Raw genomic sequence first — 23,319 nt, 5'->3', positions numbered from 1 at the left:
TGGTTGGAAGGAGCACACTAAGTCTTCACCAAGACAGAGGAGAGGGACTGTTCATTCAGAGGCCTACTGATTCTAGGACAGAACCTACATTGACTCTCCATGGATGTTGTGCTCTCCCGGAGACAGCAGGTTTGCAACCTAATGGTTCTTCTGCATTCATGGCTCCTGCTGGATTTGCTGGTAGCATCCATGATCTGGAGAACCTCTGCCCAGCTTCCACAGGTGCAGCCTTATCTGAAACAGACTGTGCTGAGGACAGCCACTCATACTGTCAGCCTCACTCACCTCCATCTCTATATGGCCAGCTGCATCAAGAACACAGGGAGTTGGGTGCAACTGCTGGCTTGAACAAGGAAACACAGATCTCCTGGCCCAACAATATTGGACTTTAATTACATAATCCATTTCTTCTTACTTATGAGGTGTAGCCATGTCTGGCTTGTCAGGGTGATGGAAAGTGTACAAGATCTGACAAAGAAAGAAAAACACAGGGAAGTACACCTGTGCTGGGAATAGACTTAGTAGTGCTTGACTTTTCAAAACCAGTGAAATTTTTAGTTTTCAAAACCATTAACTTTTGAATTCATTCACTTTTGAAACAACATACCAGAAAAGACTGGTAGAAATGCAAAATCTTGGATGAACACTATAGATGTAGTTTTTCATAATCTGTGAAATCAACAGGCAAAGGCCCTAACACAATTTTTCAGGCGAGCGCACGTGATTGTTCTTTTTATAAAAGGAAACCCTTCATTTTGAAGGCGACTGTGTTGTGCTATTATTGTGCCACTTACAGAAGAGCTGAGGCTGAAATGGCTGCAGATCACCCTGGGTCTGCCTTGGATGATGTAGACTTAAAGGGCTGGCACCCATGACCCTTGCTGGGGCTACTACTGGATTTGGCCACCGTATTTTGTTTCTGGACAAAGGGACAATAGTCCAGGAGATGTTACTTCATGTCTCAAATAGATGCTATCTTTCTATGTATCGCAGCATGCCAAATGGTCTCGTAACACTGCTTTTGCGGACGAGGGGAAAAGCAGAATCTGGGGACGGCACGAAAGCCCCGGAAGCAAGCAACCACACAAGCGTCAGACGCCAATCCCCAGAAGGGCTCCTGCCAGAGACACCTGGGCAGAACAGGTCACCAAAACCCTCCGTGCCCTGGGCCTGAGAGTTCTGTGCAAGAAAAGGTTGACTTTGCTGACGCTTCTTTGATGATAATTCCATTATTTACTGAAAACTAGCAACTTGGAAAGCCACCTCAGGAACAGAAGATTTGGCATGCAATGTGCATGAGAAATAAAGCTCTTTGCAAAGGATCGAAATATCCAGCTGTGTCCACATACTACCATCATTTTAAAATGGATGCGTTAAAAATATATTGTTTTCCATAGGAAACAGAAGTTACTTACATTAATATTTAGAGGGAAATCTTAAGGGTAAATAGTACACAAAAGGTGACATGGCTGAATAGTGAGAACTGAGGCAAAAGTTTGGAAGAAAAAAAAGTTACAGTTACAAAAAGCCTCTAACATAATTCTAACAACATACAAGCTATCTCCAACACAACATTTCAGGGGGGGAAAAATAAATGTAATATGATAGTATTGACTATCATGGGACTAAAACCCCTCATATGAATATGCAAACCTTACATCAAGATATAAACATTTGTCTTATTAATAGCATAGCATCTATATATAAAACAGTTCGAAAGCAGATTTGAAATTTGTTGTTCTTTGCTTTTAAAAACAAAAATCAGTGCAATTCGGAGCTCCAGCCTTGCAGCTGCCTTCCTAACACTACATTCTTTGGGTAAAAATAGCTTCCCTTGTTTGCGGAGGGAATTCAGCCACAGAAAGTAAGAGAAGTAGAACTTCTCAGCGGTACTTCTTGAATCTTTTTTCTACAGAAAAGATGCTGCTTTGTGAAAATACCAGCCAGTGATTCAAGTAGTTTCTATTTCTGAGGCCTCTTCTATGAAATTCGCAACTGGGCTGAGAAGCAGAAGAGGAAAGAGTTTATATTCGCCGTTCATGTCTTCTGAGAGAAGGGGCTGATCGAGGGGCTCCAGCGGAGCGGGTCCATCTGTCGGGCCTTCTGGATCGGCGACTTGCTGCAGTGCTTCGTTGCTCTCCACTGAGCCCAGCAGATCACCTCTGGCATTCCCCAGGCTGCCAACTTCCTCACTGGAAGGAGGTTCTTCAAACAGTGAAAGCAAAGGGTTCCCCCGATACTGAATCAGCTGCATGTCTGAGGTGGGGGGGCAAAAACATCTACGCATTAATAGCCAGGCTAAATGCTGGTTGGCATGTGCAGCCATGGAAGGAACAAGCCACCCCCTGCCCACCCAAGCAGAGCGCCAAGACAAGATCCCAGGGGGAACATTCAAGCAGAAGCTTTGTCAACTGGGTCACCCCACAGGCTGGACTGCCAATGATGCCAATAACGATCAAACACAAGGAATTCAGGCGTATGTGATGGGGTCCTGCCTATCAGACTTACAGAAAAATGAACAGAAGGAATTCGATTCTGGGAACAGGAATAAATAAACCTCACCTTCTGCATCTGACTTCCTGCCTGGCCAGAACAGAGTAGAGTTTACTGCCAGGGATATCATTACTGATGCTATAGTTTCAATTTACTGTTATCCTTCAAAGCATATACATGTAGTCTTTCACAACAAAAGTCAATTCACAAGTACCGCATCAAAATAGAAAGAAAGATCTAACAGAACAGCATCAGCTCAGCACTAGCTCTCTTCCAAACAAAATGCCAAAACCTAGAAACAGAAAGTTGGCAGAGGGGATGCTGAATAGGGGGGCTGTCACTACTGCCAAGAAGGGGTGCAGGGGTGTCCACGGGGCATGGTAAAGGAGTCAAAAACTCTGCCCACACAAACAAACCAGCAGAGCTTCAATCACATTGTTGTGGCCACCATCTTGTCTTCTTTAAAGTATTTCCTGTGAACCTCCCTGATCTTGTGCCAATCAACTAAATTTCCAGCCCCACAGAAGAGGCCCTGAACTCGATTTTAGTCTTGGGCTGATTTATAAAGGATTCAGAGTGCTGGGAAAGTTAATGACAGACTGTAAGGTCAGAAACATAAACAGAGTGGATAGAGGACTTCTGCCCGGCCCACTCAGCACTCTGGCATCTGTAGGCTGTACCCTGAGTTGTCTCTAAGAATAGGACTGCATTTCTTGCCACTGTGCAACCTTTCCTTGCACAAGCCTGATTCCTCCCTTCCTTTCTCTGCTCTCCAAATCTTGTGTAAGACGCACAAAAAGTGTTAAGACCCAATCACATTCCAAGATAAAACATCAAAGAAGAAGAGCATTTTAAGAACAAAGTTTTAGGCGGGAATGGGAAAAGACCCCATTCTCAAGGATGTCCCTCATACAGGGCATGAAAGTCAATGTGCCAGGCGGAGATTCAGGGCCTCGTGGGGCAGTTCTTCCCAACTGGGTGCTCTCTAGATGGGCTGGACTCTGACCTTCCAAATTCCTAGCTCCTGGCCATGTGGGCTGAAAGATTATGGAAGGTGACGTCCAACTCATCTGGAAGACACCAGTTCCTATGGAATATAGAGGCTGTTGTAAACCACACAGGAACTGAAATGGACGTTCTTTCCAAATGGATTCCCAGTAGATCCACCCCTGCTTAGCTTCTTCAGACTGACTGGGTAAAGCAATTCCCAATTTCCCACCCTTGCTCACCATTCTTCCCTGAGGTTTCCTCATCAATCATTCCAACTGTATCTAAATTTGCTGGTAAATCTTCTGTCTAAAAAAAAAAGCAAATACACAGAAAAACATTTTTAGAATATTTGTTTTTAAATACAACCTTTTTTAAAACACGAGGACGGGGAGCCAACTGCATCCTGTTCAGCTGAATTGTGTTTCCTCTTTTTCCTTTAATCAGCTCATCACTCCAGCTGTAACAGCCTAGCCAACGCTTTGTTTCCCCAGCTCCAGTCGGTAGCACTCTGCTTAAAGCACCATTACTTCACACAAAGCACTGTGACTGCCAGTAATTCTGAGTACTCCTTTCTGATCTATTCTATGGATGGTCAGTAGAACTATTAAGAGATTTTTGTTCTGGTATTTCTGCTACAGGGAGCGCTGTCCAATTTTTTTAATGTAAGGGTATAAATATAAAAAGAATTCTAGTAAACTATCTATATTTTTATGCACACTCACGTTCACACACCAGACAATTACTCCAAGCTCTTGACAGCCTGCATTTCATTTCAGGACCCTCATGCCTCTCTGAACATACCCTCTCACCAGCAACACCACTGCCTCTCCAGAAAGCAGGAGCCGTCTGCCTCCGGAGCACAACCTCTGGAAACAGTGTTAGTCCACACTTCACGGCGTTTGGGAGAAAAAAGCGCCATCCCACCCAACGTTTTCTCCCAGAAAACCTGTATGCTGAGTTCGTCCAACACAGAGTTCTTCTGAGCATCACTTACAAAGTCAAGGCCGTTGGTGGAAGCTGCCAGAGTTTTACTCCAATTAGCAGAATCCAAACCATCCTGGAAAAGGAGCTCATTTGAAAAGAAAAATGAATGGATTTTTTTCTAAGAATTTAGTCGACAAAAGAATTTAGATTTGGCAGAAAACTATTCTGTCGCAATATAATTTAAAGCTATTTAACTGGAACCTTTTTCTTAGAGAGTCTGCTCTGACCCTTACAGCTGAACTGCATAAGAAAAAGGCTTTCAAATGGCTTCCTAACTTATCTGCCTGAGTCCAAGCATTTAACTACCCAAATGTTTTTCAGAAAATGCTTCATCTCATAATACACAGAAAAGAGAAACGTTGGAGAGTAAATCCCAACCAAGCCAGACAGAGTTCCAACAAAACACACTCCACTTTCAGAATGGCTTTGGCCCAGGATCTTTGATGCAAAGCTCCCTCTAATGACAAAATCATTCCTGACCCCTCCATGACCTAACAGAAATTGAGCAGAACCTTTTGAGCAAGGGGGAGGAATCACCCCACCAGCAGCACCATCACATCAGCCCACAAGCCTCTAGCTGGCTCTACAAATCCATGAGGAGCACCGTCTGAATAGAGGGTCAATTCTCATGCGAGGGGAGGCTGAGGAACTCAATACCTGATCTAACAAGTTTGGCTCTATGGCTTACAAGGGAAGAAGGAAGGCGGGCAGGGGGAATCAATGAATCAATGCCATGGGCTGGAACTGATAGAAAAAAGCTGGGTTTGAATCTGTTTCTTACTCAGACTTCCTGAAGGAAAGGATAGAACTAGCATTCCTCAGTCTGGTAGTCCAGCAATCTGGAGAGCATCAGACTGGAAACGCTAAATAAATCTTTTTAAGAAGCTGGCATCTCAGCCAGCAATACTGAGAGCACAAACGCCATTTGGGAAATAGCTTTTCACTGAACCCAGTGCCTGAAAGCTCAGCCCCGAAGGAAGGGGCTCCTGCAGCAAAGAGTTACCTGCTCCTGGGTTAGCTCATTCACCAGCTTTCCTACAAGTCAGTAATCTGAAGAAAGTGACTGTGGGCAGTTTGAACTTTTAAGCCCTCCTGGACAGGATGGCAGCCAAATCAAGAGAAAGTTCAAACCATCAAGGTTGCTCACCAGGGATGGGCAACCATCTCCCCCTCCAAATGGAGAAGTCATATTTGGGGGGTCCTGTCAGCAATACATAGGTCAAGCCATGGCTGTGCCCTATAGTTTTATTTTATGATCAACTTTTTTTCTCCTTAAAAAAGCTGGGTGTGGTGGGGAGAGGAAAGAAAAAATGTCCCCAAGATCATTTGCGACCTCCCAATATCCACCTTTATTCTTTCTCCATCAGGTAGTTCCTTAAGCTCAGACTAGAATTCTTCACAAATCAGGCTTTCAGCAAACATTTAAACCAGTATGGAATCAGTTCAGTTACTGTGACTTGCTGGAAGTTTCCATGAGAAGAGGTACAACTACTTTCAAAAAGCTAAAATATATGGCGGGGGGAGGTTCATATCTGTGGAGTCCTTGGGGTTCTCTGAGCTTGGTTGTTTTCTTGCGAACGTTTCGTTACCCGGCTAGGTAGCTGGGTAACAAAACATTTGTAAAAAAACAACCAAGCTCAGAGAACCCCAAGGACTCCACAGTTCAACCCTGAACTGCATATATTGTCTTCTATAGGTTCATACCTATTAACCTTCTTCATTTGAAAGAGTGCTCTTAACTCTCTCTTTTTCTATACTCCCTTCATCTGGCAAAGGTATTCCTGAAATTCAATGGATCGGGGTCCAGCATTATCTAAGCAACTTTGCTGGTCTGAAAGGAATGCACCTTGGTACCTTAAACTCCAAAACAGCTCTCCACGTTTTTCCCAATTCACTGCTCCCCTCCCTCCTAGGAGCCAAGGAAGACCCTACTACCTACATTTTCCAGTCTGAGAGGAACTTCTGGCATGCTTGAATCCAATACAGGAAGCTCAGGACTGAAGGTCTGAAAGCAGAAATTAAGACAATCTGATCTGTTTTATGGATTAGAAACAGTTTAAACAACAATTTAAACAGCAAAAATATGACAAAAGCCTCCCTTGAGACAAATCAAAGGCTTGAATAGGTAAAAGAAAATAAGCTTCCTTTGAGTTAGCTAAGTGCTGTCACCTGCTGAGGCTAAAAGATGGAGTCCCTCAACCCCAGAATCATAAAGTCCAAGGGGCAGAAGGGACCTTGAAAGTCTTCTGGCCCAACCTCCTGCCCAGCCAGGAATCCTAGGAGCAGCCCATGCAAACAGCTATGCAGCCTTTGCTTGAAATCCTCCAACGATGGAGCCCTCATGACTCCAAAAGGAAGGCTGTCATGATCAAGAGGTTCCTTCTTCTTTCAAGCTTGGATCTTCTCTATAAAGCTTCCACCCACTGGTTCTTGTCCTACTACTTGGCCACTATGGAGAGCAAATCCACACAGTTTGTTGTCTTCTTCCTTAATCCATGGGCACTCTCCTCCTGTTCCCCCCAATCTGACTCATCCTGAAGGGAGGTATCTCAATTATGGGTGGTTGACTGGCCCTTATCCCTGTGAGTTCTCAGCCAGGAGGTCTGTAAGGAGAGGAGAAGGGAACAGCATCACTTCCTTCCTCACCTCCCAAGGTTCAATTTAGTTAAGGACTGCCCAAATAGCATTTTCCACTGCTTTAGCCACACATACCTATGGGAAGGTGGTAACTAGTCCAGTCCTGATTCAGAGGGGTTGTGACCCAACTTGGTAAGTTATACCGTTCTCTGACAGGGGATAAGGGTAAGGTCTGGGCTTTGGGTTAAGATTATCTGGTGGAGGCTGAGTCAGGGTGGGGGGAGCCACAAGCTTTGTCCCAATGACTCAGCAGGTGCAGAATTGACCATTTTCTCCCAGGAGAATGCAGCAAAGAGGGCACAATGGGGTGGTACTGAAGGCTGGTTCCCTGGGTCAGCCCAGCTGTCAGAGAAGTTCTCCAAGCACTCCGGACAGCAAATTGGTGTCCACTTGCTTGGTGGCCACTACTAGCTGATCCTGAAGGGGAGGGAAAGAAAGAGAAGGCAGAGAATGGAAGAAAAAAGAAAAGCAGCAATCAGGGAGACACACTTGCTGGAGTAGGGCAGGGCCAGAACTCAAGGAAGGAAAGTGGCATCTCCTCCCATCAGAAGCATCAGCAAAATGTTCCCTAGCTCTGCCTCCACAGCGAGCAGGAAAACTCCCCCAACTCTAGGATGCCTTGCCACACTGTAAGAAAACTCAGTTTTTCGTCTCTAGCAAATGTGAGAGAGATGCAGCAGCCCATCTAAGAAATCAACATGGAAAAATGGACTCACATCAGTCAGTGTTTCCGAAGCATGGTTGATTTTTTTCCCAGACAGCATTGCCTGAAGTTCCTCAAGACTCGCATCAATACAATTCAAGAAATCTTGGATCTCTTCTCTGTGGAAGGAAATATAAATGTAACAGAGGAACAGGCAGAAGGAAGCAGATACCATTTTACTATGTTCTAAGAAGAAACTGCAGAATGGGCAACTAGATTTGGAATAGGCGGCCTTTAATTTGCTAGATTTACATCCCATCCTCATGGCATACAGGCTCAGTAAGATTACCATGGTGAAAGGAGGGCAGGAAACAAGAGGGTTTCTTTCATGGCTGTTTATGCCGGAGAAATAAGTAAAGGGAGAAAGAATCCAGCAAGGGATTTACAGCTGCTGCTGGACAGAAATACCCAGGAATTTCCGGGCACAAGAGAAAGAGCCATCTTCTCCCTTCCAGGGCAAGAGGACAGTGAAGAATGAGGGAGGCAGCAGCTCCAGAGACAGAAGGAAAAACCAAGGGTTTCATTAATCAACGGTAGAACCAACTTTCTCGGAAAATGAGGGTGGGGGGGGGCTGTCTGAAGCAAATGTTCCACAGCTACTCGTCATGGATGGCTTGAATACCTGCAGGGACCAGAGAAGTGACTAACTTCCTCCAATGCTGTGATTCTGTGGTGGAGGATAACCCTACCAGGTGCTGCCTCTCTGAAAGCAGACACACCTGTCAAGGAAAGAGTCACTCGATGGCGTTGTTTGGTTTTCATTCATGATGGAATCGATCACCGCTGCAGCGTCTTCATTAGGACTGACCTGTGGAGCATGCAACTCCACAGCACTGGACTGGAGGGAGTCATCCAGAAGCTGAACCGAATGGTCACTCTGGGGCAGTTCTGGCTCGGAAGCCTCTCGTGTTCCACAAGCAGGAATTCCTTCTCTTGAGGGCACAGGGGCCTTCCTGAAAAACGCATGAACAGGCACAGTCTGAACATTCACTTTCCCCAAATGGTGCAATCAAGCAGCAAAGCACTTCTCACAGCACTGCAGAGTGGGGAGAACACTTCCTTTTTCCAATAGGAACCCTGCATTGCTGGCTGTTACAAGTTGGTGTCTATCCATTTTAAAAGGGTAAAGAGGATCTCACTAGGGACAGCATCTATATAGTTTTCTCAGCAGGGCTGCAGAAGTGCTTTTCTACCCTTTCTAACGGGATGTTTATTTCCTTTCACAGGGTAACCAATGGTCTTGGCTGATCCCAGCATCTAAGCAGGATCAGTCCTGGTTCATACTTGCAGGGGGACCCACGCAGGAATTCTAGTATCATTGACCTGACTGGGAACTTGGAAAAACATTCAGAAGGAGGTAAAGGCAAACCTCTTCTGCAATGCTGCATGGATGCAGTCCTGGGAGCTGAACCCCCTTGAGGGCATCTTTGCCTTTAATTCTCTCTTTCAAAGCAGAGTCCAGGGCATATCACTGCACTCTATGAAATGCCCTGAAAGGAAGGCTTTAATTATGGAAACCCCATTCCTTCTAAAGCTACGTATAGCACTCTTACTGAGTAGCACCACAGACATTTGCCCTTGGGAAAGCTGGTATCTCCACTCTGGCCTTCATGCCATTTTAATAAGTTAGGCACACCTCATGGGCTGGATCCACAGCTGAGCAATTGAGCTCCACATTCAATATCTAAGCTAGCAGGGCTGGGAGAAGCCTTGGAGATTCTGACAAACCATAACAGACATTGCTGGACATTGGAGTGCTGAATCTGGTTTCACACACACACCAACGCCCTGCCTCTCATCCCCTTAGCTGCACGAGCCAAGCTGTCAAAAAACCAGACTTCTGCTTATTAAGACAAACTATTAAGCGTAACTCCCAATTCTACTTTTCCTCCCTAATTCCATTCCTTTCTTTTAATATGGAGGTAACCAGATCTCAAACCAAGATTTTGCAGAACAAGGGATACAGGCACCTCCACACAACATCCCTAGGGTAAAAACAGTCAGCACTTGGATCACTTATTGTAAAACAGCCTGCCTCAGCCTCGGTGTTGTCTCTCAACGAAAACATCTGAATATCCGTAACCTCACCAACTTTCATGATCGGAGTGTACCAGCGCCAAAAGTTTCTCTGGGGCACCATCTTCCGCTTCCTCCTCTTCCTCTTGAGCATCTGTGATGTCACGAATGATAATAGAGTCTTGGCAGACTGGACCATGCTCCGAAATAGCTGTCTAAGGGCACAATAGCAACTAGCAGCGTATCCAACACTCTTATCATCATTTTTCTTTATTTACACAATTTTTATCATAGTTAAAACGTTATTGCTCTGCCGATTAATAGGAGAATTCCTAGTCAAATTGAAATACGTTATTAAAAAAATTAACAGTGGTCATTAAGAAGGGATTTTATAACCAACTAAGCTAGCATTAACTTAGCACGAACTGACTTGGGATAACTTAGGAGGGTAAAGCGGAAAAACAAATAGAAGAAGCCTTACGGTTTCACAGTCTTTCAAAGGAATGCGCACATATTGGCGGCTGTATTTTGTAGGCGAAGTATCTGAAGGATCAGCCAAAGACCTGGGAGAAGAAGGACACACAGGGAGCTGTATTCCTATGGAGGTGGATGGACAGGTGATCGAGCAAAGCTTTTTATGCAGAAACTGTTGCGTGCATGCAACTGAAGCATTTCCCTGTGTGTTTGCTCCCCATGCAAGGAAATCATCACTAGAGAAATGGCTTGGTAAAAATAGAAATAGGCTTTCATAAATCTGAGCTTCTCACCTCTCAGACCTTTAAACAGCCCAAGAAAATAGATTCGCAGAGGGAATCTTTACTCCCTTTTTAAAATAAACAAAACAGAACAAATTGCATGCCTCCTGAAGGAGGCTTGTAGGACGCTGGGCAAACTGATGAAAGGTTCATTAGAATACAATTCTCTTAATGGGACATTCTAATTTTACTGTACAACTACCTGGATTTAGAATGCAGCCCTGATGGTCCACATACTGTTTTCTCATTTACAGCTACTAAACTGATTGGAGGATGGCAGATTTGATAGCACGTGCTTTGCAATGACAGCTTGCAATTCAAAGAGCCACATGCAGTGCTTAGGAGCTGAAACTGAGGCAGGCTTTCAGCATAATCAAGGCATAATCGTTACTGCACCAAAAGGGACCGACTTTTCCTAGAACAGCTGGCATCTGGAATAGAATAAGGTCTCTAGCCAGCCACTATGAGTTACAGAATCCAAGGCAACTCTTTCTTGTGTTCAAATGAAAAAGAAATCATGATTTCTCACGTGGGAAGTTCCTGCATAGGAAAATGTACAACAGCCATTTCTTTTACACAAGAATTAAGAAACATATCCTTTCCAAATGTACCTACACCTTTTTGGAAGCCCTCACTAGCAGTAACCATCCAAAAAGTTTTTTCTATAAACATGATGAAAAAAAAAGGACATGAGTTCAAGAGCTGGACACAATAATCTGAAGATTTCCAACTGGAAGAAGCTACTAACCAGCAGATCACCTGCTTTGCAAACTCTGTTCAAGTCCCCGAGTCTCCAAGCTGAAGCAGCTCAGACTCCACCTGAAATTCGCTTCATGAAACCTTCACATCCTTCTGCGTAATTTCCTCAGTAAAAAAGCACAGAACGGGTTCATACAATATGCTCTCTGCAGCCTATAAACTGAAGCTTTCTCTCTGCTCTTCCCCATCACCCTGTGGCTTGCTAAGAGCATCACTGGCCTGTTCAGGTTTCAGCCGCCAGCAATTTCCACCTGATATGCTAAGAAGAGAAACAAACCTAAAACAAGCTGTGGGCTCTTTGAGATTTTTTTCCTGGTCAGAGAAGCATCTGACAGATTCATGCAACGCCCCAAATAAATCAACGTGACGGTGTCAGAAAGAAGTCAGCCCAAGCTTCTGGCAGGTTCACAACAAGCCGTAAGCTGTGGGGTGTGCCCTGAGCAGTCTCACACACAGCAGCTGAAACACCCTATTAAAAGCTCTAACACGGACAGGAACAGGGTTCCTCAGAAGACGTGAAAAGAGAGGCAAAGCAATCAGAAACAGGAGCAGGATGAAAGGAACAGGACAAACAGCGTTTCAGGAAAGCACCATGGAGTATTTTGCATCTCAATGCCTCAAGGAATCATTTCCGTAGGTCCCATTTGTATTCCCTGAACAGGGACACAGGAGCCCTACTTTCAGACTTTAAGAATATTGTTCTCTGTGAAAAAAAAATGGAATCAGAATCTTTTTGACAGCTCATTTTGAACAGCAACCGAGCCCAAAAGCGAGCAATTACCTTTTTCTTTTAAGCCCCAAAATGCAGTTTCCCCTCATCAAACCCAGAATAAACTCGAGGATCTGAAAGAAAGAGGGAGAAAAGTAAGAATTCTCTCTCATCTCAACCATCACAACCTCAAAAGGAAATTAAGCACAGGAACAATATTCAACTGCGCAAACTGGAGCAACTGGCAAACGTTTAAAAAACTTTTTCATGAATGTCTGCCTTTAGTTCATACCTCCCTCAAATAAATAAATAAATAATGCACACACTACATCTACAAATACACACTTACGCCCCCTCATCCCAGACCATCTTACCTAAGATTTAAGTTCCGTACAACAGATTTAAAAAATTCTATCATCCATAATTACCAGGCATCAACAAGGAATTCAGGTTGTTTGATGTATGTCCCCCCTTTTATAGCCGCGTTCGAAGTGGTTTATTTAAGGGTCCTCCTTCACCTTATGCCCCTAACAACTCTGTGAGGCAGGCTGGGCTGAGGGGATGTATCTGTTGAAGGACCCCAGTGCTGAGGGTGTGTCCAATGCCGAGAATGGACGTGAACTTCACTTTTCCTAGCCCTGATCCAACACCTTAACCAGTGCAATTATTTACCTTCACTGTAATAACTGAGGACTGAGCTGATAGTCCATGGACTGAATAATCATTCAGCACCTTACTGCGCCATCAAGTCAGAAGCTGTGTTAACAGAGCAGTGGCTCACATTAGCAACACCTCTGCTCCTATTTCCCCAGTGTCAAATTCGGGACCCTCTGCAATTCCCTTCTGTTCTCTTGGGTGTGAGTGCTCCAGAAGCCTTTCCATCTGTTACACCAGCGAGAACCCCCGATTACAGGGCTCAGCCCAGCAGCTTTCCTCTAGGAGGCTCCTTCCCTCCACGAACTGCTTCTCTAAAGATGGCTGCTATAAAGACATTCAAAGTTGCTTTGTTTGTCTTTTCTCCCCATCTGTCTTTGACAGAGGTGTCTCTGAGTCTCGCATAAAACATATTTTACTTAAATAATAAAATAAATAAATAAGAGGGGTCACTTGTTGCAAATGTTCTACAAAATATTCTAAAAGCCTTTTCAGTTGAAGAGTAAAGTAAAAGCAGTTTAAATAATCAATATTTGGGAGTTTATTTATCAACTCCACATCTTAGGAATTTAATTTAAGTACTTCTGATCTTCGCCTCTCCAAATGCACGGAAAACATAATTTGTATTTCCTGACAGCAGAGTGAATTCTTGGCTCCTACATTTCTTCTAACTCTTCAGTCAGGCCCCTTTATTTACTTGAACTGCATTTCCTAAAGAAGTACATTCTGAAAAATGCCTACCAGATTCAGAATTAAAAAAGTAAAAAGCATGTATTTGCCCTGCACATAAATCACACTATGGGACTTTTCTTACATGCTCAGAGACTGACTTGATGCGTTCAGCCTGAACTAAGATGCAGTGAGAATAATGTAAAATTATAGGGTAGTTCACTGTGCTATAAACCACAGCTTTCTGCAACCAGCAAAATGGAGAATGAACTGCATTTGCTTGCAATTTATGTAAGCATTTATTCTTTTCTTTGCTTAGTGAAACTGCTCATAATTAATGGCCTATCCATTGCAAAACGATTTATCCAGACCATGCACTGATTTTAATATTTTAAAAGATCTAAAGGACTTTTCTTCTGCTCTTTTTTCTTCCATTCCAGTCTTTCCAAGTAATTAGCAGGAGTTCCCCACCACTAGCAGCCCTCAGCCTTCTACTCCAGGAACGCCTTCTGGGACTATCAGTGCAGTCTTCTCCTTTCAAATCCTTTCCTTCTGCAAATCTGGGGGCACTCTGAGAAATACTCTTACAGGTAGTTCTCAACTTACAATGGTAATTGGGACCAGAATTTCCATCGTTAAACGATGTGATTGTAAAGCACATCACATGACATCGCTTAGCAATGGCAATCCTGGCATTCCCTGTTGCCATCGTTAACCGAATTCCACCAGTCATTATCTGAGGACCCACCCCAATCCAAGCCATTCTGGGCTTTGTCTCTCCCAGTCCCAAGCCTCAGTAAGGTAAGGGACTGCCTTCAACTCCCCCCACACGCTTATCTCCCCCATCTCTGCCCTTTTGGCTGCCCTGCACCCTGCCTTGCGGGGCAACCCCAGAACCACATGGCTCTGGGGCTGCTTGCCATGCTGCAGCTCTGGGGCTGCAAGAAGCCTGAGCCGCAGTGCGAAGCCTCAGCCACCCCAGCCACATCAACCTCACCACCCCGCACTCTGAGGCCCCTGCTGCCCTGCACTCCACCACCCCAGCTGACCTCTGCCATCTTCTCGCTCCTGCTGCTGGCCCTTCATGAGGCAGCTGTCGGCCACATGAGGCCATCTTCCACAGGTCTTGTGAGGAAACCAGCATGCATGATCTTGGGAAAAACGTCTCATGCGGCCAGCAGTTGCCTTGCGAAGAGCCAGGCCGGGCATGCTTGGTCAGCAGCGGGAGCAAGAAGATGGCAAAGGTCAGCTGGGGCAGTAGGAGATGCAGAATGCAGGGGGCCAAAAAGGCATAGATGGGGGGGAGATAGGCAGATGGGGGGAGTTGCAGTGCCCCTGCAGTCATAAGTGCAAACAGGCTCCCAAGCACCCAAATTTTGATCATGTGACCGCGGGGGCCACTGCAATGGCCATAAGTTCGGGAACCAGTCATAAGCCCCTTCGTTCAGCACCACTGTAACTCTGAACGGTCACTGAACGAATGGTCATAAGTTGAGGACTACCTTATCTTGCAGGGAGGCATTTGTACTACATAATGATGGGTGCTCTTCTTCTAAGCATGGAAACAGAATAGATCATTTTAAAGGATCCTGCTCTGGATCCTAAGTTCAGCTGATTCCCGGAGGCAACATTCCAACTGTCCCATCTCCTGCATTCAAGTGAGGGTAGTGGGAGTTGGAGAGCCCAAGACAAGTGATGGCTGCTTTGGAGCAGAGCAGAGCATCAGGCCAAGGCCCAGGCTTTCTCAGCACCTTTGATAAAAGCTGCTGCTGCTGGTTGTGCTTCTGGCGCAGAGAGGCCACCTCTTTCCAGAGGGCTTTGTTTTCCCTGAAAATGAGAAACAGGAAGAGGCAAGGTCATAAAAGTGAACTGGCTTTCTAGAGTTCAGATTAGTCTACCAGAGATTTTTGCGAGAAAAATGTTTGGGGTGCTCCACTTAAGGAAAGAAGGATGTGTGAAGGCTGCCAAAGGAGGGAGACTAACCACCTTTCCCATTCCAAGAGACCCAGAATGGAAAAGAAAAGAGATGCCATAGCTTTACTGGACTTTCTCCTGGGATTGGTGGGGCACAAAGAGGCTTGTCCTGAAATGATGTGGGGAAGGGTCCATCTAAACACACTGAATTACAGTGGCTGCCAGGGTTCCAAGAAAGGGTGTTTCTCAGCCCTGCTTCCTGAGATCCTTTAAATTGAGATTTGGGAGGCCAAAGTCACAAAAGGTCACAGCCCAGGGGCAAAATATCTGTCCTGCAGACAAAAAGCTCCAGCATATCCAAGAACTCTCTCTTTGGAAGGGAACAGGCAGAAAGCCTGGTACCATTGAAGGGCGAGGGGGCCTATTAGTCCAGCCCTTCATCAGGCAGCTTTTCATGGACGATGGACACCTTCTGCTCTACCAGTGACCTATGGATCTTCCCACTGCCCACACCAGACCATTCTTAATTAAAACATTATAGAAGAACACTTAAACTTGGGGGTGGGTTAGATTCCACAGTTCAGCAGGCCAACTCAGCAGCCAGCATGAGCAAGATCTTTAGGGACAGAGGACAAGAAACAAACGTGAAGAAAATTAATAAGGAAATGCACTTCCTCTAGATTTGCAATTATCTGCAACCTTAACAGCAAGATCCTTATTTCCTTTTCAAAGTGGGTGGGTGCTCATATCATGGTATAACATTCTCCACTGGAGCAGAAGAATGTCATCCAGGCTGCCAATGAGTCCATATTTCTGTACTCAGGCAATCCCTTCATTCTACACGCAGCCCTACAGATGGGGTGGGAAACTCTCATGATTTGCCTCTCAATACTTGCTCCTGGGGAAGGTGCTGCACCTTTTCATACTTTCCAGCTTGATGTCCATATTGTTCTGCTGCTCCCTCATCTCCTGGACTTCAGACAACACTTTGTGCAAGTCGTCTGGGCAGACTTTGAGATCTTCTGGTCTTACCGTAGATACCTGTGACAGAGTAGACTGAAGATGATTTATTAAGATGAAACATGTTTATAAGGAACAATTGAAATTTGACTCATAAGGAGTGAGAATGCTGAAAACACTCAGACACACAACCTTCCCCTTGCCAATTACAGATGATAACCCAAAGCTGATGTTAATGTCAACTCAGGAATAGCTAATTGGGCACATACCCACCCCAGTACCAGAATTTTACTAAGAAAGCAGGATTGCAACATCCCAGTTAGAAAAACACTGACACAAATGTAAAAGAAAAAGGCTAAATGTGAGGGGACTCTGACACTTATGATTTAGGCTTGCCCTACCGCTGACCAGTTTTGGTCTAATGTTCACATCATTGTTAATATGATCTTGGGGAGAGAAATATGGTTTAAAGATGTACCCAAACCTTGGAATTTATCAATTTACTTAGACATTTGTCCTTACTGTACTTGGAATGTATTAAAAAGATAATACTGAGTTGGTAAAACTGTCCATTGAAGAAATTTGTTCCCTCCCAGACTTTGAATGGTTCTCTATTGGCAAAATGAAGACCAATCACTATGATCCCATGCAGGCAAGGTTTAATTTGTTGTTTAAAAATTGAGTTGCTTTTACATATCTATCATAATACATGAGGTTTTGGGGTTTTTTTAATTGATTTTTGCTTTCTGTATAGCTGTATATCTATATCAATTACATTACAAGGTAGCTGGCCATTCAGCCTCCACAGCTCCAGAATTTTGCAAGTAAAGCAGTATTTCATCATCTCAATTAAAAAAAAAACATTTGCATGGATGGAAAACATAAACAAGCTCAACTCCTGGAGACTCCATGAACATGCCCAATAGGCAAGTGGCTTGCCTTTGCCTTCTTCTAGAATGTTTTTTCAACTTCTCATTCTACTCTATAGTCCTACAATTTTTGGTGGTCTCCCATCCAAGTACTAAAGTGATCCAGTCCTGCTTAGTTTTTCTGAGATCAGCCAAGATCCATTTCAAGGGGGTGACCAAGGTCAAGGCTTTTGCGCATAATGCTTTAAACAAAAAGTAGACCAGGTAATATGCAATAGCACCGGACAAAGAAGTTTTCACCAGGCAGCGCACTAGAATACAATACCTTCCTTTTGATGTTTGCCAGCAAATCAGCCTTCCCTCGCTTGAAAAACGGGTGCTGAAACTCAATGGCAGGATTCTTGTCAGAGGTTATCATGCCATTTTCAAGTGCAATCACTTTTCTGAAGCCATCTGCAACAACATTGGGGAAAATTAAATCCATTTGTGTTTCTGAGAAACCCACCTACATTTGGACTCTTTCCTTTTCCTATAGTTAGATGCAAACTCCCCATTCAAGAGAAGAATTACAGTGGTCATATTTTGATATGACAAAACCTGTATCCCTTCTTCCTTCTTCAAAGGGAAGAGATCAGGGTAATAACAGACCAATGGAAGAATAGAAGAAAAGTTGCCAAAGAAAATACAGAACACAGCAGCCAGAAGTTGGTTTCCTGAAAGCAATTATAGTCATACTGTCTTCCATCATTATACACGTATGGGAGGTTTTAAAAGGAGCCCAAACACCTGCAAAGCCTCAAGCAGAGGTGATTGTTGGACTAGTGCTCCATTATCAAAATGCCTCCATGGGTCTATAAGCTGTCCTCCAGAAGAAGCCAGCCTTCCGAATGTCTCACCCATCTTCAGACACATGGTTCCCAACAGCACAAGTGCCCGGGTATAACAAGGCAACTTCAGAGGAGTATTTACCCCCATTCTCTTGTAGAGGAAAGCAACACAGCCAGTCCTCTCAAGGAAATTATTGGAAGACATGAAAAGTGCACCTCCCAATATCAAAGACTTGTAACAGAGCTGGAAAAGGAATGGAGCTTCATTGGTGCTCAAAGTATAGATTCTGGTCTGGATACCAGCTGGACAGAGTTAAGTGAGGGAAGATGAGTAACTCTTACAAGACAACCTGGGATTCTTTTGAGTTTATGAAATCCAGAGGACTACTAGATAAGATGCTTTGGAGAATGAGCTCCATTACTTAGTTTATGCTCCTCCTGGCTCCTCTGGGCTGAGCAATGTCTCTTTGAGGAAGGTGTAATACCATCTGACTTGAAAAGGACATCTTTTGCCCTGGCTATATTTGACAATTTTCAGTCTATCTTCAACTTTCCTTTTTCAGCTAAAGTTATTGAGAAAGTGGTGGGAACTCAACTAAGGATCCTAGAAGAGGCAGATTATCTTAATTGCTTCCAACCAGGATTCAGCTGAATCCTGTACTGGTGAATGACCTGCGTGTTGACTTTGGATGGGTGGAATCCAACCCTGCTAGTCCTATTACAACTCTTAGCAGTACCATCAACCAATGTATCCTTCTAGGCTGCCTGCAAAGACTGGGAATTAGGGACACTGTTTTGCAGTGGTTCTGCTCCTACTTGAGTGGGTAGTATAGAGAGTAAGTAAGATAACTTTGATGGAGATATGCAAGAACCTTTACCTTGGCAAAAGGAGCTGAAACATTTTTTAATTCATTGTACTGTACTGTTTACGTGTGCTTAGTTTTTTGTTATAGTTTTTTAAATTATTGTTTTTACTTTTGTATTGTGTTATTGGCATGTTTTTATGTAGTTAGCTGCCCAAAGTCACAATGTTGAGATGGGCAGCCATATAAATCATTTTAAATAAACAAACAAACAGACTCAGCTGCTTTAAAGAAATGCAGACTCTTTGTTGCAAAGTGCTTTTTTGGAATTAAATCCAAAGTGTTGCACAACCTAGTATCAACATATGACCTTTATTTCTTGAATATCTGAAACAGGTCCAGAATCCACTGGCTGGCAAATGTGAAATAATCTCTAGAGACAATTTCCAGTTACATTGTCATCCAGAAAGCTGAGATGTTTGTTTAGAACAACAGTGGAGAATACATGCAGAATTAGTATTTTGAGGAGACTCAGTTTACTATCATTTCTCACAGTTTTACCTGATATCACAACACACAAAATCTGATATCAGAAATGCTACAACTTTCTAAAAACATACTTCCATCATGCTTTCTGGTTAGACTCCCATTCCCACCCCAAAACCTGCTATTCCGCTAATGTTCCATTAAAATGCTTTCTCCTCCAGTTTAAATGAATTTTATAAAGATACAGTTCTTGGAACACATAACTGCATTTTTGCAATGCAGAACAAAATCTAGAAAACAAACAAATGTGATGATGGAAACGTATAATGAGCTTGATATCCTTGATTACTTACCATAAAGAATATTTTAAAAAAAAAAAAAACACAAAATTTAGTTCCATATGACAGCATAATTTCCTAACTCTTATTCAACAAATCACGCTATCATATCACATCTTTAATGCAAGAATGCAAGTTTTTTCAATGTAGAATTCAGTGCTGTTTATTATTAGAAAACTATTCAAAATTTAACATACTCTTGCAAAAGAACCAAGAATTGGAATATACAAATCCTTCTAGTTTAAATCTATGCTTCTAAAAGATACGCTTTGTATTGAAGAAAATTTCACTTCAAACATTGCAATTTTTATTCCCAACCCTGTTATCTTTGGCTATCTCACTGTCTCATCAAATTCCAGGGAGAACAAAAAATGGACAAGTTATTTATTCACTTACAAAAATGTGTAATCTACTACTTACTCAAAACACTCTAGGACAGTGTTTCTCAACCTTGGCAACTTTAAGATGGGTGGACTTCTGGGAGTTTAAGTCCACCTGTCTTAATGTTGCCAAGGTTGAGAAACACTGCTCTAGGAGACCTACTAAAACAAACAAACAAACAAAACTCTATTCCAACATCAAGACTACATACAAAATCCAGGAACAAATCATTGTAATTCCTAGTTCCAAAATCCCTACAGAAGAGAACTGCTTTCACCCCACTTCTGAATGATGAAAGGGCAGGAGCTCACCTGATTCTTCTACAGTGAAGGGACAACTCCAGGAGGAAACATTCCCATGCAGCCAAGGACCCAAACTATGTAGGGCTTTATAGTTAACCACCAGCACCTTGAACTGAGCCTGGAAGCACACTGGCAACCAGCACAACCACAACTTAAGTGCTACTCTGCTAAAGGGGCTAGTAGCAACGGGGGAGTCTGCAGTCTATAGCAGCTTCCGCTTCCAAGGTGTTTTCAGGAATAACCTTGGGTGCAGCAAATTGTAGTATGCTAACCATGTGATTACAAGAGTGTGAGTTGCTCTCTTCAATCTCTCCTGACCCAGGAAAGGAAGGAAGTAGCTGGCACAGCAGTCAAACCTGCCCACGGCTTCCACCTACCACTCTAGCAAGAGCCCTAAGTCCAAGAGGACCCCTAGACTGCAAACCTGCCCCTTCATAGAGTCTCTGTGGAGCCAACAGAAATTCACATCAACAGCAACTCTGTCTTGTGGGAATTCAGTCTAAGTCTGTTCCACCCCATCCAGTCCCTCACAAGCCTCCAGGACTTTGAGTGCATCTCGTTCTGGGGTAGGATGGAAAGCTGAGTATCATCAGCATATTGATGATATTGTACCCCAAACCAAAGATGATATTCCCCAATTATTGTGAGTGAGCAAGGCCATTAAATTCTCTCCTAGGGCTTTTTCTTCCCTTTTGAAAGATATGTGACCACCAACTGAAGGTCTCCTACATTCTTCTGCTCTTTCTTTACCACTGGAGGTTTTACACCAGTCTCCTATCAAGAATCCACTTTTCAATTATTTATTTACTGCATTCATCTCCTGCCTTTTTTCTGGGAGCTCAAGGTGACTGACATGTGGGACTTCATGCTTTTATTTCCCACAACAGAATGACTGACCCAAAGTCACACACTGAACTCCAGCACCAAGTAGGGATTTCAAACCAGGCTTCTTTAAATACTACATTGCTAAAGGCACAGCCTTCCTGGAACACGTTGCACTCTTACTTACATTCAGGTGTTGGATATGCCACGCCCTAACTCCAAATGTGCACGCCCTAGAATGAGCACACAGTACAACAGGGTGTGGTTAAGTGCAGCTGTTGCTATCTCCATGTAGCTACTCTACCCTGAAGCTTATTTCATATGACTAGTAAGGTTTATATGACATTGGTAATAGAGCTATGCAAACTTTCTGAAAGGGGCACTTCACAAAGTCTGCAAGCCCTACACTCTTCCTCAAAACATTAATGCAGTTACAGCCTCTGCAAGGTTCATACAAGGCCCTGCCAGCAAAGCAAAAGAACTGTGCATGGCCTACATGTGCATGGCCAGCCTGGGACCACTTTTAAAGTAGCCGCATGAACCTTTCAGAGGATGTGGCTCCTTTAATGTTCCATACACAGCTTGAAAGCACCCTTTAAAAATCCACATACAGCTCTATAGCTATTGCGTGAATAGGTGAATGTTACACCTGTGGCATGAATCCAACTATAGTGTAGCTATTTAAATGCAAGAGCCTTTCCATCTAAGATTCAAATAATTTAATCATTGTTTATTTTCTGACAACTTAGGTAGAGGAGTCTTTTCATTTTAATGGGCATTGTGGGTAGAAAAGAGCAACCAATATAGACAGAATCTGATACTTACAGATGTTGAGTTGTCGTATGAAGCTAGATAAATTGTTGTGTTTGAAGTACTTAGGAAGCAATTCTTTAGCAAACCTCTGTTCATCCAGAATGCAAAAGTTCTGTCCATTCTAGAAGAATTAAGGGGGGAAAAAAACAAGTACAGTAAGAAAAAGTAACTAAAGATGTCTGGATCTACTACATAGTGGCATTACTGAGCCTATTATTTTAGTGCATCTCACCCAATGGCACATATTGGTGATGTACTGAAACAGTCTGGGAGTGATGCGACTTCCATCTCTTAACTTTAGTTAACTCTTAACTAAAAAGAATCCATTAACACATGCAGATAAAGATGGCAGAGCAATCACTCTCCAGTTGACTCTACTGAGCCAGGAAAATGAAGCATCTTAGAGGAACTTTTCTTGGAATGTGGGACTGGAGCAGCTGCTGGAAGGTTTTACACATGAAGCTATGCTACACAAACAGAAGTGCACCTAAAAACTAATGAAAAAGAGACCCAAGATTTGAAGGATAAGTCCATTTCCAAGCCACTCCGCCTAGCAATAATATAAACTCTGATTTTACAATCTGCCACAGTCTTGGATTCTGAGTTGAACCCTGGAGGACAGGAAACCCCTTGGCTCCTACACTGCCTCTGGCACCTGCCACCAGAATCCAAGTCATCTCTGCATTTACAACCCAGGGGGCTACCATCAGCTGGCCATGCCCTCAAAAGCTGCCTTGGTCTAGAAATTCTTTGGAGCCACTTATATGCACCCCAAATCCTCTATTTTGTCAAATTCTAAATGCATTAAAAGCTATTACCTGGCAAAATAGTCCAAATAAATATGGCAGCTCTTCAAGCTGCATGGCCAGGAGTAAAAGAATCCTTTTCAGTTATGAACTAGCTAAGAAGCAGGCCGTTCATGAAACAAAACCATTGTGGAAGTCGCTGATACACAGGATTCAAAAAAGCCAATTGGGTCACTTTCTCTGACACATTACAAGCAGCATTAAAAGCAAAACTAGGGCAGATATAATCAAGGTTTTCTCAGGAGGACAAATCCAGATCCACATGCAGTGCTCAGTCCAGAAGTATTCTTAGCAAATCCTAGGTTGGGAGGCGAGTACCAACACACCCATTCTTAGATCTCCCTCGGAGAAAGAAATATTATAAAGCCTCAGAACACTAATGAAAGTCATTTTTGTGGTTCAGAATCCTAGATAATCCCTGAGAAAGTTGCCTGCAGTACTGGAACCGCATAAAATGATTTATTAAAATGAACACAGGAAAAGCTGGAAGGTTTTAGCCAGTTCTAATTTTGCAAACATCCACATAAGTACTTTGATAAAGTGTCTTTGTATGTCTGCATTCATTTGTAAACAAAATACCGATCTTGTAGGCATTCCTTGAAGTAAGACGGGGGGAGCAAGACAACACT

At 43.5% G+C, this 23,319-nt stretch overlaps 1 protein-coding gene across 3 annotated transcripts in view; it reads right to left on the bottom strand.

The window, feature by feature from the left end:
- Nucleotides 1-365: 365 nt before the first annotated feature.
- The window catches only part of LOC103065833 (heat shock factor protein 3-like), a 30,450-nt gene continuing 7,496 nt past the window's right edge, over nucleotides 366-23,319 (bottom strand). Inside the window, exons 2-13 of one of the 3 annotated variants that reach the window (XM_088129303.1) lie at nucleotides 21,897-22,005; nucleotides 17,438-17,565; nucleotides 16,200-16,339; nucleotides 15,121-15,196; nucleotides 12,119-12,180; nucleotides 10,305-10,386; nucleotides 9,896-9,977; nucleotides 8,616-8,760; nucleotides 7,821-7,926; nucleotides 6,407-6,472; nucleotides 3,723-3,789; nucleotides 366-2,256 (exon numbers count right to left, since the gene is read on the bottom strand). In XM_088129303.1, the coding sequence (XP_087985429.1) occupies nucleotides 1,952-2,256; nucleotides 3,723-3,789; nucleotides 6,407-6,472; nucleotides 7,821-7,926; nucleotides 8,616-8,760; nucleotides 9,896-9,977; nucleotides 10,305-10,386; nucleotides 12,119-12,180; nucleotides 15,121-15,196; nucleotides 16,200-16,339; nucleotides 17,438-17,565; nucleotides 21,897-22,005 (1,368 nt within the window). In that variant the 3' untranslated portion in view covers nucleotides 366-1,951. Of the gene's footprint in view, nucleotides 2,257-3,722; nucleotides 3,790-6,406; nucleotides 6,473-7,820; nucleotides 7,927-8,526; nucleotides 8,761-9,895; nucleotides 10,039-10,304; nucleotides 10,387-12,118; nucleotides 12,181-15,120; nucleotides 15,197-16,199; nucleotides 16,340-17,437; nucleotides 17,566-21,896; nucleotides 22,006-23,319 lie in introns of all 3 variants that reach the window. The other 2 variants (XM_088129301.1, XM_088129302.1) reach the window with 2 other exon arrangements.

The sequence above is a fragment of the Python bivittatus genome, unplaced genomic scaffold (genome assembly GCF_059951505.1).
Source record: "Python bivittatus isolate LINGU-HERP-01145 unplaced genomic scaffold, Pbiv_v1 ctg000790_np1212, whole genome shotgun sequence".
Taxonomy (NCBI): domain Eukaryota; kingdom Metazoa; phylum Chordata; class Lepidosauria; order Squamata; family Pythonidae; genus Python; species Python bivittatus.
Note: the sequence above shows the minus strand (reverse complement) of the source record. Positions and strands in the feature narration are given on the sequence as shown.